Source organism: Aegilops tauschii, chromosome 2 (genome assembly GCF_002575655.3).
Source record: "Aegilops tauschii subsp. strangulata cultivar AL8/78 chromosome 2, Aet v6.0, whole genome shotgun sequence".
NCBI classification, from domain to species: Eukaryota; Viridiplantae; Streptophyta; class Magnoliopsida; order Poales; family Poaceae; genus Aegilops; species Aegilops tauschii.
In genome coordinates this window covers 237,999,448-238,015,372 of record NC_053036.3, presented here as the reverse complement: position 1 = coordinate 238,015,372, position 15,925 = coordinate 237,999,448, and the positions used below count along the sequence as shown (strand labels likewise).

The window sequence follows — 15,925 nt, the reverse complement described above, 5'->3', positions numbered from 1 at the left end:
CTCAACAGTGTTGCCACATCATCAATTCTTAGCATGCATAGTATTTCCATGCATCCACGTCATCATTTATTTTGTGGAAGATTTATCAGAAGTACTACAGCGGGACAGGAAGCGCCGTTCATTTTATAGGCAGGAGATCACTTTTTTTCCTTGGTCTTCCCCCTGTACGTGCGCCGTTTGAGATAAAGAAATCTGCTAATAAATAAATAAGAGAACTACGTAACAACGCATGCACGTGGTAACTGCTGCAGTTAACCCTTCACGGTGCATTGTCTTCCCTTTCCTTCATATACATCTCCCATCTGTCCCCTCCCATCCCATTCCCATCCCATTGTCGCTTTCCTAACTTCACCGACTCTCCTTCGCTCGCCGGTGTCGTCGAGTCGTTCTCTTCCTCTCCTCGATTGCGTGGTATCGGATTTGGATTAGCTGCACACAAGCAGGTACACAATGGCACGCCCTGCTCCGATCGCTTATCAGGAGATAAGTTCAATTAGTTAGGTTTGTATGTTGAGTCTAACTGACTTTCTGAATTTTCTGACAGATCGGGACGACGGGAGGAATCTTGCAGCTGATATAGTTCGCGAATGGACGATCTGAATTTCGTTTGTTTGACATCCATGGTGAGATTGACATGTAGTATCTAATAAATAAGAGGTACAATGTGGCAGTTCCTTCTTTTGTTTTGGCAAAAGTATGAGAACCAAATACATGTCAGATGGGCACCATGCCACACACACACATCTAATTATCTGTCAAATCAATTCCTAATACATGTAACTATTTCTCTACTGCAGTACTCTCGCCATCCAATGAACGGCGATATAGCACACGGCTGCTAGCGGTAGCAGTAGTTGGTGGCTTGATCAGGAACTCAAGATAAGGAGCACTGGTGTGTCGAGGTGTTCCCTGACATCTATAGTGCGTTCTGCAGAAACGATACTTCATAACTCCCCAGATCCCAAAATATATATCAATCGATGTGTGCCAAAATGCTATGGATCCAAATCATTGTGTTCGTGCAAAACCCTTGATTTTATCAACCATGTCAGTCAACTATTGAGGAAAGCAATGATATCATCCAGTCGATGAAACTCATGTTATTCCATTCCTTTTTCAGGACCACAATTGCACATATTACTATTGTGTATTACTGAAAATGTCCAATGAATTGCAAAAGTGCAGAAGTTTAATTTGATGATATGCCATCCAAAATTTTCTTAGTTGTTCAGCACATCTTCTTATATTAATTAGTAGTAATGCAAGATGAATCCATGTTCTCTGAATAATAGAAGGCCCTTGATGTTTACATGTAACTTTTTTCTTGATTTTGAAGTTTCCCTTCAGTTATTTTCGTGTTTAATATCCGACATTTCTTTTCCTCATGTGGAGGGATGGATCGAAGTAAATGCACAAGGGAGTTCTCATGGACATTGGCATGGTTAAAACTTGGGGATGTAGATAGGTGGTGATGTTTCAGTTATAGAGAGAAGGGTTTTTTTTTCCTTACAGACGAAGCGGAGATGGTGGGCATGTATTGAAGCCGTAAACTGTTTGGTTTCCGCATGTAAACTATCATATGATCCTCTAATCTGACTGGTTGTCGGTTGTGATACTTTGATTGGTATAAGTAATGTACTATCATTTTAAAGTATTGTTGACAAAGAAAAATAATTTATTCATTCTTTTCATGATCCTTTTAGGAGAGTTAGTCAGTCGAGTAAAGGACCAATTGTAGGCAATATTTTCCGCAGCAATGCGCGGGGAGTTATCTAGTTAGTCTATATCTCCGTTCCTCCAATACTTTGTTGCAATTGTCACGACAGGAGGCCAGGAATCAAAGCACAACGTAAATGGCTCCATGCCGCGAATCAACCTTGTGGTTGAATAGTTAGGAGGACAGTGGTATCCGTAAACCACCAGAGTACGTCGCGAATCAACCTTGTGGTTGAACGGTTAGGAGAACAGTGGTATCTTCAGGCCATCAGAGTTCAAGTCCTGACAACATTGGTGCTCGTATTATTTCTAGATTTATTTCAGGCTTCGAGCGATGTTCATTCACAGAGGAGACACTCCGTGGGAGTAGAGTTCTCTGCGAGGTATAAATGCAGTTAATGATTTAAGTATTGTACATTTTCTCCCCTCGTCAATTCGTCGTCAAGGAAGAACACAACGCAAATTCCATCAAAATAAAGTAATACTACAAGGACTTTGACCGGGAAATTAGAAGTCAGCTGCACAGATTTTGCCAAACTAATCAGGTAGTCACATACAGTATTATAAATACAAACCTACAGCTCATGCTTAGACTCGAGCCACATGCTACACGTGGAAAAGAGTAGCTCAGATGCCGACCAGCGGACAACTCACTTGTGCAAGTTTTGCTCCCTGCGAAATACTGCTGTGATACCCCACACAGCAGCAGCATCATGCCCAAGGCTAGGCAATAAAATTTATATCCTACATTCTCGACCACAAGATAGAATCAATCAATCTAACCATAATACAGCAGCAATTGATCAACACGCGGCCTTCATGTAGTTTACAGAAGCGGATGGTAAACTTTGTCAGCATGGCATCCCCTCCCAAGCGCTCAAATGATGTTTGAGGATGTGTGTCCCTGAAGCCCCCCTCCAGGTGGAATCTCACACCTTTTGTCACTGTGAATCATCAATGTACTAACAATCAAACTGAGCCATCCAAATATCACGACATCTCATCAGAGGCCCATTGATTGTCATGGTCCATGACTTCACGCATTTACACCTTGCTCGAAACAGCAATCCCTAACACTCGAATCTATCACAACTTTTTTCCTAACTGTTATCCATGTCCTCATCTTTCATTGCCAGGCTAGGGCCTTCGTCAAAGCCACCTCCAGGCGCAAGCTCGTTTAGATCTAGGAATGTTCTTCCAACACTTCCACTCTCCCTGCTGGGAGCATCCATCTTCTCTACAGACTCTGGCTGCAGTTGCCGCTGCTCCTCCTTTTGCTCTTTATTTGCTGCCACTGCATGGTCTTCAGACATTTTATCGTTATTACCATTACTAACTTTTAGTTCCTCGGGGCCATCATCCTCTTCTTCCTGTAGCCCTTGACTTGATGTCGAGAGTTCCATACCATTTTCTGCATCAGAGTTGGCATCGGGGTCTGATGCATCTGATTTACCTGCCTTTCCCGCCTCTGCATCCGTGTCTGAAAAATCATACTGCTGGTAGTTTATACGTGGACGAGAAGAACGCTTGCTGCGTCTGAGACCTGTTTGGATTTCATCAACAGATCTCAGCTTAGCACCTCGGCCATTTTGACTTCGTGACTTTTTATGACGCTGGGGCTCCTCTATATCTTCGCTGGTGCCTGCAGAAAACTCCTCTTCCTCTTCTTCATCGTCATCTTCAACATCCTCTTCCAACCGGAACTCTTCATCCTCTTCAGAAGCACTTGATGTCTTCTGCAGTTTGCGAGTTCTCAGATATTCCTCATCATAAACCGCTTCTCCCATGATATCATCATCGCTGTCAAAGTTCGGATCAATATCCGAGACAGCTTCAACAAAATCTTGTGTGTATCGCTGAGATCTTCTCCTGCGCCGGTTACTACAAATGAAAGCATTAACTATATTAGGCTCAAGTTTCATTGGGTTAACTCCTATATACCAAATGTTCAGTGAGACATGTACCTGCGATCAAGTGCTTCATTTTCTTGTTCCCCATCACTATCTTGGTAGTCATCCGACTTTGAAGAATTTCCATCATCTAATTCATTGGCTAGAGAGGGGTCATTTAACTTGCCATTACTTGATGACTCTGGTCTTGGTATAAGCATCCTTCTATTGAGAGTAGTAACAAGCTCGGCAGAGTTTTCTCTTTTCCTGTCCAAGAATGTGTAGCATATAAGTATGCCAAAAATTTCTTCTCTCTAAAACATGAATTCCACCAAAGGAAATTTATGAAGCAATAAAGATGATCCACATACTTCGTTATTTTAATGGCTTCGTTTATTGAGCGGTCATAGTCATCTGCATCGTAAGAAAGGTCAAACCTTGTAATTAGAACAGATATTGAGTCGAGCAAACAAACGACAGCGGGGTAAAATGACAACAATATGACAGAACATATTTTAGGTGCCATAACGAACATGAGGAAACCAGTGCACAAGGGCATACAGGATCAATTTCCGCCACATGCTAGTCTCACTTTCCAACAAGTACCTAGTACCTAATACTCTTGGAAAGCAATCAATTCTGATTCTTGAAGCTTACCAAATGAGGTTACTGACAACCCTCACTAAAAATATAATCAGGTTAATCTGAGGCAGCCAACACAGATTCAATTTTAATTCTCATTCTCAGGAGCTGTCTCATTGTCATTACTTTGCTGCTGATAAGAAAACAAAGAGTCATATAGGAGCATCTCCAACAGCAGCCCTAAAATAGGGCAGCTGCCCAAAAAACAGTTTTTAGGGCATTTTGACCCAAAAACGGTGCTCCAACAGCTGCCCTATATGTATCTTGTGCTGCAAATTTTTTTGGGCAGCCCAAAACTGCGACCACTTGTGCTGCAAATATACAGGCAGCCTACCCGCTGCCGCAAAACAAATCCACCAACGCACGCACGTCAACTACCAACCAGAAGTTTCATGCCGCCCTTCCACGACTGCCACCGCCTCCTCTCCCATCGATTTGGCCTCGAATCCAGCAGCTCCACCATGGATCCGGTCGGATTCGGCCTCAAGGGCTGCCGCTGCTAGAGGGTGCCACCAAGGCCGTACAAGAGAGAAAGAGAGGCCAGACCTGATCCCGTGACAGCCCTAGCGCCACAGCCCCGTCCTCCTTCGCCGCCGGCCCTCCTATCTGCCTCCGCCGCCATGCCTGAGCTCCGACCACGTCCTCCAGCACCGCCACTGCGGAAGCGCTCTACGCCCACTCCGAGCACCGTGGCCGGGCATGCCCGGCTGGTTGTTAGGCGGCCGGGAGAAGAAGGTGAGCTGGCTGGCCGGATACATGGACACCCCCCCCCCCCCGGGGGGGGGGGGGGGGGGGGGGATCCCACGGAGGCAGGCGATACCAGGCCAGCTGCAGCGGCGGCGGCTGAAGTGAGGCAGCCACATCCAGCGGACCTTCCAATGGCAGTTCCCTTCACTGCATCGGCCCTGCTGAAGGCGGCGGAGCTAGGGCCCGAGGATTTGCTCGCCCGGCTGAGCGCTCCCGCCCGTACAAATGTTCCTGACCGCGTTCATCCCACCGTCCTGCGACCTCGAATCCTCCCACGATGGGCTGCAGCGCCGGGCTCATCTCCATGGGTCTCGCCAGGAACCTGCTCCAAGTCACGCCCACAGGCTCGTGGACATGGTGCGGATCGATCATCAAGTCTGCAATGTTTATGGCTGAACTGAAGGTGTTCCTCAAGTACCTTCAATGTTATCCAGAGGTTCCAGTAGCAACCTCAACTCTAATATGCAGAGCTTCCGGTTGTGTACGCTTGTTCCGCTTGAGGTTGTGTACGCCTCTAATTGTGTATGCTTGTAGGTTTATTTTTGCTAATAGGAAACAGGTAGCACACAATCTGGTAAACTGTGGCTGTTCTCTGGACATGTATGAGGATATGCAGGCTGATTCGCCATTGTATTTGACACTGTGGTGAGCGATGCTGGCTCTGATTAATGCAGTTTATTTACATTTGCGTGCAACTAGAGAATATGTTGTTTTCATATGCAGTTTTGTTACACATAATGTAGTCAAAAAGCTTTTATTTATCTGACATTATTTTGTGTCAATATGTATGCAATTGTGGAGAAGAGAAACATAGTTGGTGCCCTATTTTACATCATCTGTTGGAGCAATGGTGCCCTATATTAGGGCAGCTGATGGAGAACAATTTTTGGTGCCCTAAAATCACTTCTAGCTGTCCTAAAAATGTTTTTCAGTGCCCTATTTTAGGGCAGCTGTTGGACATGCTCTAAATTTACTAAGAAATACCTATACCATACACCTAGGGGTTCCATAAAGGACATGGGATGTAAATGACGGAACAGTCAGTCAGTGGTGCAGGTTAAATCGGTCATCTAATGTGAAGGAAATACCCTCGTTTAATAACTGAACGCCTATTACGGGCCTGTTTAGTACTGCTCCACTCCCAAAAATTCAGCTCCACAATGTCCCACTCCACAAAGAAACTAGAAACTGGATCAACTCCCTGTTTTTCATAAAGCTTTTTAGTGAGTGCTCCAAAAAACTCTAGTTAGAAAAGTCCTCATGGAGTTGGAGGGAAATTACCCACCACTGCCAGCAGTAAGTGGATAACCCTTCGGGGGTTTTTCCCATGTCACCCCCCCCCCCCCCCCCCCCACCCCCAAAAAAAATCTTTTCCACCAAAATTTTCCATTCTTGAAGCTGGAGCTAGCTGGAAGCCAAACAGAATAAAGTGCTCTATGGTAAAGCTGCAACTCCTGGGTGGAGCTGCTCCAAAGTAGATTTGGCGGAATGGAGCTGATTTTGGTGGAGTGGAGCAGTCCCAAACAGGCCCTACAAGAAGTGCCACTGTGTTCAAAACAATAAGGAAATTTTAGCTAGGCAGCATTCAGAAGATGTATTAATGGGATAACACCATCCTGTGTAAGACGGGCAATTCAGATTCCAACTTGAGTGATGTTTACAGTTTAGAATTAGATCTGAACAAACAATAATGCTTAGTTCAGTGGGGACTTACCAAAAGTATATGTTACAGGCTTTCTATCACGAAGAGACCGACCAGTGGTAATATCTGATGTCAAGTAACTATCGAGGAGGAGAGCTTCTCTCTGTTGCTTTTTGAGCATCTTCTCCTTCTTCTGTGCAATAAAATGGTTGTGATTAACAGGTTCAAAACAGCTATCAGCTAGCAAAACAAACATATTAGGCCGAGTTAAACAAGCTATGTACTTTATGAATCTTTTCGATCTCTGGAAGATATTCAATCTTCAACTTCTTGCCAAGGGAAACCTCTGTCCTGTTCCGACTAGAAAATAGTTTTTCCTAAATAAGACAAGACAGAAAAGTTACTATAACTAATCAACAAGGGAATAATAAGATTAACAATGACAATTAACTTAGAAATAGAAGCTGATTAACATTCCATGTCAACATTTCCTTCTGAGTTAACTTTGTTGAGCTCCATGGAAATTAGTCAACTGTACTCACAATTAGGTAAATCTTGGCACATTATTAAGGTATATACACAATTACAACCTTATATTGTCTAACATTAACACAGTATGGAAACACGTGGGCTGACAACTGAATACGAGATGGTGCCACAATATTCGAGATGCTTAAAAACTTCAGGCAAGTCCAGAAATGTTAGGAATCAGTTATATACGGCAGTAATATCACATAAGAAAGCGCGCTGCAGGTATGTCATGTTATTAAGTTTTACTTAATACCCCATGCTTTCTCTTCTATCGAGTGTCTGCTTTATGTACTCATGTAGATCAATCCATACAATGAACTGGCAGGCACATCAAAATCTGTCTCCGTCATTCTTCTCCCTATTAAAAGGAAAATGCTATCCTCAAACCGGCTGATGCACGCACAGCGTCTGTCGCCTGTGCAGCCGTCAGATGGATCTTGATCGAGCGCGATCGAGCGCTCGTGCTGGCCACAAGTCCCATGCAGCTAGTTCTTTTTTTTTTTTTGCAACAAGCGTATTGTTTCAGAAGGTTTTGCAACGGAGGTCTTGTTTGAAAAGAGAAAAAAGGGTACGGTGGTGAAGTTTTTTTCAGCAACATGGTCTAGTTTCAGAAGGTTTCTGCAACTGGGGTCTTGTTTCAGAAAGAAAAAAACGGTTCAATGATGAATATTTTTTCTTCTGCAACAGGGGTCTTGTTCAAAAACATAGCCCCGGTTGCAGAAAGCGCCGGAGGAGGGCCCGATGTTAGAGTATACGAGGCCAAGCATTGCAACACGACGCATGTTCCAAAAACATAGCTTCGGTTGCGGAAATCGCCAGAGGAGTGCCCGACGTGGGAACTCGTCGTCGTCGTGCTGGAGTAGAGGCAGTTGCTCGGGGTGCTGAGTCGGAGGAGACGCGACAACTCCAGTGGCCAGCGGCGCTCCATGGCCGAGGCACTTAGGCCATGGCGGGGCAGCAGTGCGGTAGACCTTTGCAACATGGTCCTTGTTGCAAAGCCCATGAGCGCAACTCGCTGTTGCAAAGGTCCTTAGTTGGCTGGGACGGTAGATCAGGCGGCTGTTTCGAGCGGCATCCGATGGCCGTCGAGGCGGCCAATCTAATCGGTTTATCACCCGGCGGACGCGTAGCACTCCCTATTAAAAACTGTTAGCCACAACTTCTTGTGGTAATACTACCATATGCATAAGATACTAACCAAATTGCTATGTGGCGATTAACCTACAGCCGCACCAAGCTGGTTAAGTCGTCTGCTTGGTTAGGATTGGTACCTGATTGCTATATGGTCTTTTTTAAGCGACAGTCTTTACGCAAGGGCAAGACCCTGACAAGAGGCATAGTCCTTTTTTGTGCTCCAATAGCGTGTGTTGTAAGACCATCCTATACAATAGGAGGCAATCACGTTGGTTTGAGGAGGCAATCAATAAAGTTATATCTCCCTTATCTCTATGCTCTCTCTCCTCCCTGTTATCCTCCGGGTACTGTCCGCCGTCAACGGTGCCTCCTCGCCAGCCTCCGGTCGGTCCGGAAGCTACTCCAGGTCTAGGCGCCATAACACCTTGGTATCAGAGACCATGACAAGTTCTGAAGATGGAGGTCCATAAACCCGGATGCTGCAATGTTCCATGCATGAGATGATGTCCCGCATGGAACACTGGCAGAAGCAACAGAAGCAACAGGAGGGAAGCGCCCGCCAGCACCAACAACAGGTGCGGGAGCAGCACCTTGCAATTTAGCCACCCGCATGTCCAACTTGGAGTCACGGACACTTCCTCCCATTGAAGATGGGTGTGCTCTCCCTGTTCCAGAGAAGGTGTTGCAGACTTCGCTTCGTCGTGGCACTTGGCATCCTTGTTAAGTGGCCAGGGCGAGCTGATCACCATGCTACATGGGAACCAATGGAGAATTCAAGGAGGCATTTCCCTCATTTCAACTCGAGGACAAGCTGTATCGCAAGGGAGAAATGTTATATGGGGATTAACCAACGAAAATTGCTTTTCAACCAACTACACAGTTGCCCCGTCAGCCACCTCGGGCACTGCTGGATCTCGTGCGATCGTGCGGCGCCAACCGGTCTCTCTTGGCTCCCAGCATTTATGACAAACCATGTCGCGCGCCGGCCAGGTGTGTTCTGGGCCAGGTCTGTTATGGACCCCACACGTCGCCGCTTTCAGAATTGCCAGCCTTATCTCTATTGTCTTCCATCCTCATCATCTGCCCATCCCTTTCTCTGTCTCGCAGGCAACCACCAGGCGCAGCACGCCACAGCCGTCGATGCTGCTTGGGGCCACCCCGCTGCTGCAAGCACGAACCACCGCCACACATGGTTGCTGCAACGACACGCCACCGCCACCATGGTTGCTGCAAGGGGGGCCATCCGGTGATGGAAGCACGCCGAACCGACGCCGCTATTGCAAGTGCTGCAGCAACCACCGCTCCATCCTCTTCCTTGCTGCGGATTCACCGTTGAAAGGGCCCCCAGATGTTGCAGAGCCATGGCCGCGATGCTGTGCATGAGGCGACCGGGGGTGCTGCGTGGGGGTGGGTGTAGGGGCAGCGGTGTGCTGCAAGCTGGGGCACTAGCCAGGGCTACATGCAAGGCCGCGAGGAAGCACGCACAAGCCGGCGACGAACTGTGGCAACGCAGCACCGAGCGGGAACACCCAATGCTGCAAGCAGCGAGCTTGTGAGCATAGGTAGAGGGGCTGTTGTGACGGGAGCGTCATGGTACTTCACGGCGAGCCGGCGATGGCTGCTGCTAGACGGTCGTGGGTGCTACGAGCAGGGAGCAGCACTACGAGGCAAGCAGTGCTGCGAACGACGGCCTGCGACTCCTGCTGCGAGGCCGGCGGTGCTGCAGACTACTGCAAGGGAACAAGTCGGGGGTGAGACAAGCAGGCGGCGAGTGCTCCAGCCGCATGGAACTCGCCGGTGCTTCGAGGACATCAGCGGGGCAGCAGCTGCGCAACAGTGATACGATGGGCGGTAGCATGTGTTGCTGCGTGACGGTGCTGCAAGGGGTGGTAGCGTGTGCTGTTGTGCTGTAAATTGACAGTGGTGCTGCCATCGGCAGCTCACAGCTGTCAGCCGAGCGAGGAGACGAGGTGTGGTGCAGCGACGAGTGGAATGGGGTGCCGGCAGTGCTGCAATGGTGCTGCGCTGGCCATGCCATGTGTGCGCACGGGGGCGAAGCAACCATGCTGCATCGCAGCATCAGTGGTGCCAGCGTCAGGGGTTGGGGTCATGCTACGTATCGCGAATCGAACAAGCGATATCGCTGGATCAGACAGTCATCAGGGCAATGATTCCTGGCTAGCTACAGCCGGTTGGTGCCTAGCGCCCGCCTTAACCTACAGCCGGAGCCCAGCTGGTCAAGTCTAGTCACTATGATGATACCAAGTTAGGATTGATACCTGATTGGTATATAGTCTGTTTGTAGGCAACAGTTTTCAGGACAGGGTGAGTCCGTATTAGACAAGAGGTGGTCTTTTTTGTGCTCAAATAATGTTTCGTGCAAAGCCATCCTATATAATAGGAGGCAGTCACGTTAGTTTGAGGAAGCAATCAATGACGTTAAATCTCCCCTATCCCTGTTCTCTATCTTCTACCCGTTACCCTCCTGGTTCTGTGCACGGCGCCTCCTCGCCGGCCTAAGCTACAACATCAGATCAAGGAGCCATAACACAAATAGAGTAGGTAAATTTGTGAACAGAACCAAGTGTAAACTGTCAGTAGCAACTATCCTAATCATAACGGCATAGAACACTTCCATGTTATAAAACCTCTACGATGTTTATGTTTGATTCAAGATATGCTCATGTATTGTTCGCGGAAAGAATTAGGATTGTTGGAGGAATACCAAGTTCAACTTAGCAACAAACTGTATGGAGCATATATTACGAACTCAACTTACTGCAACATCATCAAATTCTTCAAAAGTGGACGCAACAGTTTCCCAATGATACGACACAACTGGAGGAGTTGAAATTCTTTTTCCCTTCGATCTCTTCCCAGGTTCCTTCTTCATCTGTTCCACTCGTCTAATTTCACGATACAATCTATGTCCAAGAATTGGATCATCTTCGTACCTGTTTTGCATGACTAGATTAGCACGGGCCATACATAAATATCCGAAGGATGAATTTTTTTCAAAATGCTTTTCGCCAAAAAACGGAAGAAAAAATTTGACCCACCAATATGAGATTCCAAGGGAATCTCCCCCAATTCGTTCTTTACGGAAGGTAGAAAGGTCGTAACCACGCTTTACGGAAGTGTCAATGTAGTTGCGTATATCATCTTGCTGCAAAATGCAATAGTCAGCCATCACACCCAACTTAAAAGACATGCAATGCAGCTAGCTTCAAACCTAAACTGTAACCTACTTTCGAACATATCAAAAATAGCATAGAACTCACAGCTTGTGGTTGCAATTATCCCTTGCAAAGATAGGAAGTATCAATAAAACACATCCCTATGCCTTTCTTCTCCTTTATTTTAAATTTCTACAGGAATGGAGAAATTAACTGTATGCTACCAGGCATATGGTTTTTCTCAAAAATCAGCACCTATAAATTATTATCTTCACTACAATTTTCTATTACAAAGCACAAGATCTATTGCAGAGTTCCTCCCCTCTACAAAACTATATTTACTTCCCAAATATGCCAATTAAATTACTCATTTGACATACAAGCTAATCCAGTTCAAGTCTGCCTTTTAGTCCATTGTCAATCTTCCACATGTTATGTCCTTCATGCAGAAAATATATGTACTTTAGTTTTATGCAGATGAACACCACAAGGTTAAAAGAACAAGAAAAAACATAATGCGTTAACAAGATAAAAAAAAGGCATATTTTGTTCAGAAATTTGAGATTTTTCACATGAACATTATTTCACGCTTGCCAAGCTGTTTCAGTAGTGATAAGCATCAACTACAGCAGCAGCAGCAACAACAACAACAACAAAGCCTTTAGTCCCAAACAAGTTGGGGTAGGCTAGCGGTGAAACCCATAAGATCTCGCAACCAACTCATGGTTCTGGCACATGGATAGCAAGCTTCCACGCACCCCTGTCCATGGCTAGTTCTTTAGTGATATTCCAATCCTTCAGATCTCTCTTTCCGGACTCCTCCCATGTCAAATTCGGTCTACCCCGACCTCTCTTGACATTACCCACACACTTTAGCCGTCCGCTATGCACTGGAGCTTCTGGAGGCCTACGTTGAATATGTCCAAACCATCTCAAACGATATTGGACAAGCTTCTCTTCAATTGGTGCTACCCCAACTCTATCTCGTATATCATCATCCCAGACTCGATCCTTCCTCGTGTGGCCACACATCCATCGCAATATGCACATCTCCGCCACACCTAACTGTTGAACATGTCGCCTTTTAGTCGGCCAACACTCAGCGACGTACAACATTGCGGGTGGAACCGCCATCCTATAGAACTTGCCTTTTAGCTTTTGTGGCACTCTCTTGTCACAGAGAATGCCAGAAGCTTGGCGACACTTCATCCATCCGGCTTTGATTCGATGGTTCACATCTTCATCAATACCCCCATCCTTCTGCAGCATTGACCCCAAATATCGAAAGGTGTCCTTCTGAGTAACAATGTCCATTAACTTTGTCAAGTTCATATACTAGAATAAACAGCAGCTGCTGCTGAAATCCACAATGGGAAGTGCTAAAGAATTATCTTTGGCCAGGCATCTGAATGCCTTATCAACAGCAAAAATTTACAAAGTTCTTAGTTCTAAACTTCTAATAATATATGCCAAAACAGACGAAAATTGGTCGTATTGCACTGTTGGTATTTTAATCTATAAGTGAAATAAGCTTTCTAACAAACTGAATCAACATAATGGAACTCGGTTCAAACCGTCAGTCATAGTTCGGATTGATATACGCAGCACAAAACACATGTGACATACAACATCAAAATGGTGTAACAGTTCTCTACCACAATGCACATTTGAAAAGATTGGCACTTTGAAAAACTTCATTGCCTCCCTAGGATGGAAACAAAATTAGCACGAACCTCGACACGTATGTCACATATCGCTTTCAAGATCAGTAAACGAGTCGATGGTTCAAGCTCCTTGTACATTTCAATTTCAGCTCTGCACAAGATGGGACAATTAGCAAAACTATGAAGATAAGACAGAACCAGAAAATCTGATCAAGCAGTTCTTATGTACAGGACTAACCCATGTGATGCAACTATTGGTAGATCACCTTCTGCAACCTGCAGTTTGGATCTCTGTTAGTTTATCAATTGAATGGAATATCAATACTGGCATTAAATTGTTTGCAGCATGCGGTATCAGTAATATACCCAATGCCACCAATCCCTTAGTTTTCTACATAGGACGGTTACCCAGGTTCCTCGCCCCATCGCCATGCGGGTTATTGGGGGAATTGACTGCACATGTGATCAACAATCATGAGAATCCAGAGAAGATGTTTCTAGTTTGTGTGACTGCTTGAGCATAAAAGATAGATCAAAGGCTGAAGAGCGTAACAGGCACTCAATATGCTAACCAATCCTAGAGATGCTGGCTGAACAACATGTATTGCCTAAACAGAGCATGTGATCGAGTACATATATACTCTAGTAAATCAATGAATGAAGTATATTCCAGCAATGAAATAGCGGGCATCAGCCATGCTGCTACTGTACCATTTGCTCAAATAGTTAATGCAAGAAAACTAAAGATTAGCGGTAAATTCCTAGACCCACATGGAACCAAATTTTCCTTAAAAAGAAAATGAACAGCTTGTACTTCCTGCGAGCAGAAGAGCATATTTTGTGTTAATCCTGAACCAAAAATGATCCGTGCTGCACTCCCGCGCACTGAGAATTACAGAACTTATTCCAGACAAGATAGAGAAGAGAGGGAAAGGGGTCCACAAAAAAATGTAAAACTTAACAACCGAGTTAGTAAGGAGCTCACCTTTAGCAGCGGCATGTGAATATCGTATAGAGTACCGTTAGGTGTGATAAGTGCCACCTCGATATCCTCTGCCGTGAGCTCCACCGTGATATTGAGCAAAGCGCGGAACACCTAAAGCCACCAGAAACAGTGCTACAGCCGCGTCAAACCCTAATCCAAGCTCTGGAAGCCTATGCGAAGAAACAAACCCAGTACGCCGAGCTGCCGGCCGCTGGGGGTATGACGGTAGAAAAGGGACACGCACGTGGAGGAAGTTGAGGACGGAGCCGAGCTCCCACATACAGCGGAGCCGCCACCGTGCCAGCTCCGCGGGCGCTTCGGGCTCCGACACAAGCGGCGTCACCACGCGGCATTGCGGCGTCTCGTCCGCGGCGGCACCCCCTGCAGCTCGGCGACGCGGCCGTTCTAGCGGCGGCGGGGGAGGGAGCCTCGGCTTGCTGTTGCAGGCGCGCGGCAGGCGCGTCTTCCTAGGGGTTGGGGTCTCCTCGGCAGGTGTAGGGGGCTCCAGCTCCTCCTTCCCCGGCGCGGCCAGCTCGGCCTCCTCCTGCAGCTCCGTCGACGCGGGGGAGGCTCCGTCGCCGTCGCTGGCGGCGGGCATGGAGGGATCAGATCGAGGATCTGCGCCGGCGTGAGGGTTAGGGTTTGTCTGGGAGAAAGAGGCGAGAGGCGGGGAGGGTGAGGAGGAGGAGGAGGCCATGGAGAGGAGAAGGGGGCGGTGGGGAGGAAGGGTAGAAGTGGGATTCCGAGGAGGGGTGGGAGAGAGAGAGAGCCAGAGAGGACAGGGGACGAGGGAATTTTTTTTAATAATTTGAGAAAAAAACAGCAGGCGGAAAATTTAAGAAACAGTATAACTTTTTTTTTAGGTAAGAGCAACTCTAGCAGACCCGCATCCGGCCGGCCCGCAAAATGTGATTGCACGTCGTGGAAAACCGCTTTTGCGGGCTGGCTCGGACGGTCACAGATGCAGACCCCAAACGGACCCGTAAAAAGGTATATTCGCGGAATATACTTTTTTACGGGTCGGCTTCTGCGGGTTCTGCTCGGACACCGCCGCGACGAACCGTAAACAGAAAACGGCAATTCTCGCATTTGACATAGGTTTCCACAAATAAGTTCAAATTCAAACGACATAACACAGTTTTACGCGCAAATAAACGCCAAGTTCAGTACGACAAACGCAAAAGAGGGCCCTGCAAAAGTTTGCGCCCATGTCCGGCACCATCTCGGTCGATCTTCACCCCGCGCCATCGAGTCCGTCTTGAAGTTCATCGCCACCACCGACTCCACCTCCGGCGCTTGTTCCAACTCCCGCACCGAAATCATCGACATTGCCACCATATGGAGCAGAGAAAACATCTCCCGAACTGTAGCACGCACCGGCCGACGCAACCATTCTCCTCTTCAAGATTTCTCTCCTTGCCATATCATGCCATGTTTTGGTGAGATCGTCCATGTCATTGCGGTTCATTGACATGATCTTGTTCTCTTCGGCGAGCAGCTTGGACATGGCTTTGTTTTCTGCAGCGCGTGCTCTTCTCTCCTCAATGGCAGCTTTGCGCAGCCCCTCTTCCTTGAGCAATTGCCACTTTACTTGTTTCTCCTTTGCCTTCTTCTCGGCCAACTCTTTCTTGATCTCCAACGACTTCAACAACATCAACTCGTTTGATTGCACCATGGCATCAATCTTCTCCCTCAAGCTCGATGCTTCTTGCTCTCTCTTCATCTTCTCCTTAATCTTCTTGTCGACATCGGGCTTGTGCAAATTTCTTGGGCCATCATCATCCTCATCTTCATCCATG

The 15,925-nt window shown here is 46.8% G+C and overlaps 1 protein-coding gene and 1 long non-coding RNA gene across 3 annotated transcripts; one reads left to right on the top strand and one right to left on the bottom strand.

Annotated features, from left to right (window-relative positions):
- The first annotated feature begins 330 nt into the window (after positions 1 to 330).
- Positions 331 to 909, top strand: LOC120974525 (uncharacterized). The gene is made up of 3 exons (XR_005769908.2): positions 331 to 443; positions 545 to 623; positions 798 to 909. It is a non-coding gene; the product is annotated as an uncharacterized lncRNA (long non-coding RNA).
- A 1,314-nt stretch (positions 910 to 2,223) lies between these two features.
- Positions 2,224 to 14,901, bottom strand: LOC109768058 (DDT domain-containing protein DDR4). Of its 2 annotated transcripts, none has more exons than XM_020326793.4 (12): positions 14,371 to 14,901; positions 14,127 to 14,237; positions 13,508 to 13,594; positions 13,380 to 13,417; positions 13,211 to 13,292; positions 11,361 to 11,467; positions 11,081 to 11,255; positions 6,921 to 7,013; positions 6,709 to 6,829; positions 3,977 to 4,019; positions 3,681 to 3,872; positions 2,224 to 3,597 (listed from the first exon to the last, which is right to left on the bottom strand). In XM_020326793.4, exons 1-12 carry the CDS (start codon positions 14,821 to 14,823, stop codon positions 2,817 to 2,819), a joined length of 2,283 nt encoding a protein of 760 aa, XP_020182382.1. In that variant the 5' UTR covers positions 14,824 to 14,901; the 3' UTR covers positions 2,224 to 2,816. The 2 variants fall into 2 exon arrangements, with proteins under 2 accessions (XP_020182382.1, XP_020182383.1); XM_020326794.4 differs by having other exon boundaries at positions 6,709 to 6,826; positions 14,371 to 14,892.
- Between the last annotated feature and the right edge of the window lie 1,024 nt (positions 14,902 to 15,925).

Coding starts and splice junctions, on each gene's coding strand:
- LOC109768058 (XM_020326793.4), bottom strand. CDS start 14,823: ATGGCCTCCTCCTCCTCCTCACCCTCCCCGCCTCTCGCCTCTTTCTCC. Junction 13,595..14,126: donor TTCACATGCCGCTGCTAAAG/GTGAGCTCCTTA, acceptor TCACATGTGCAG/TCAATTCCCCCAATAACCCG. Junction 6,830..6,920: donor AGATCGAAAAGATTCATAAA/GTACATAGCTTG, acceptor TTTATTGCACAG/AAGAAGGAGAAGATGCTCAA.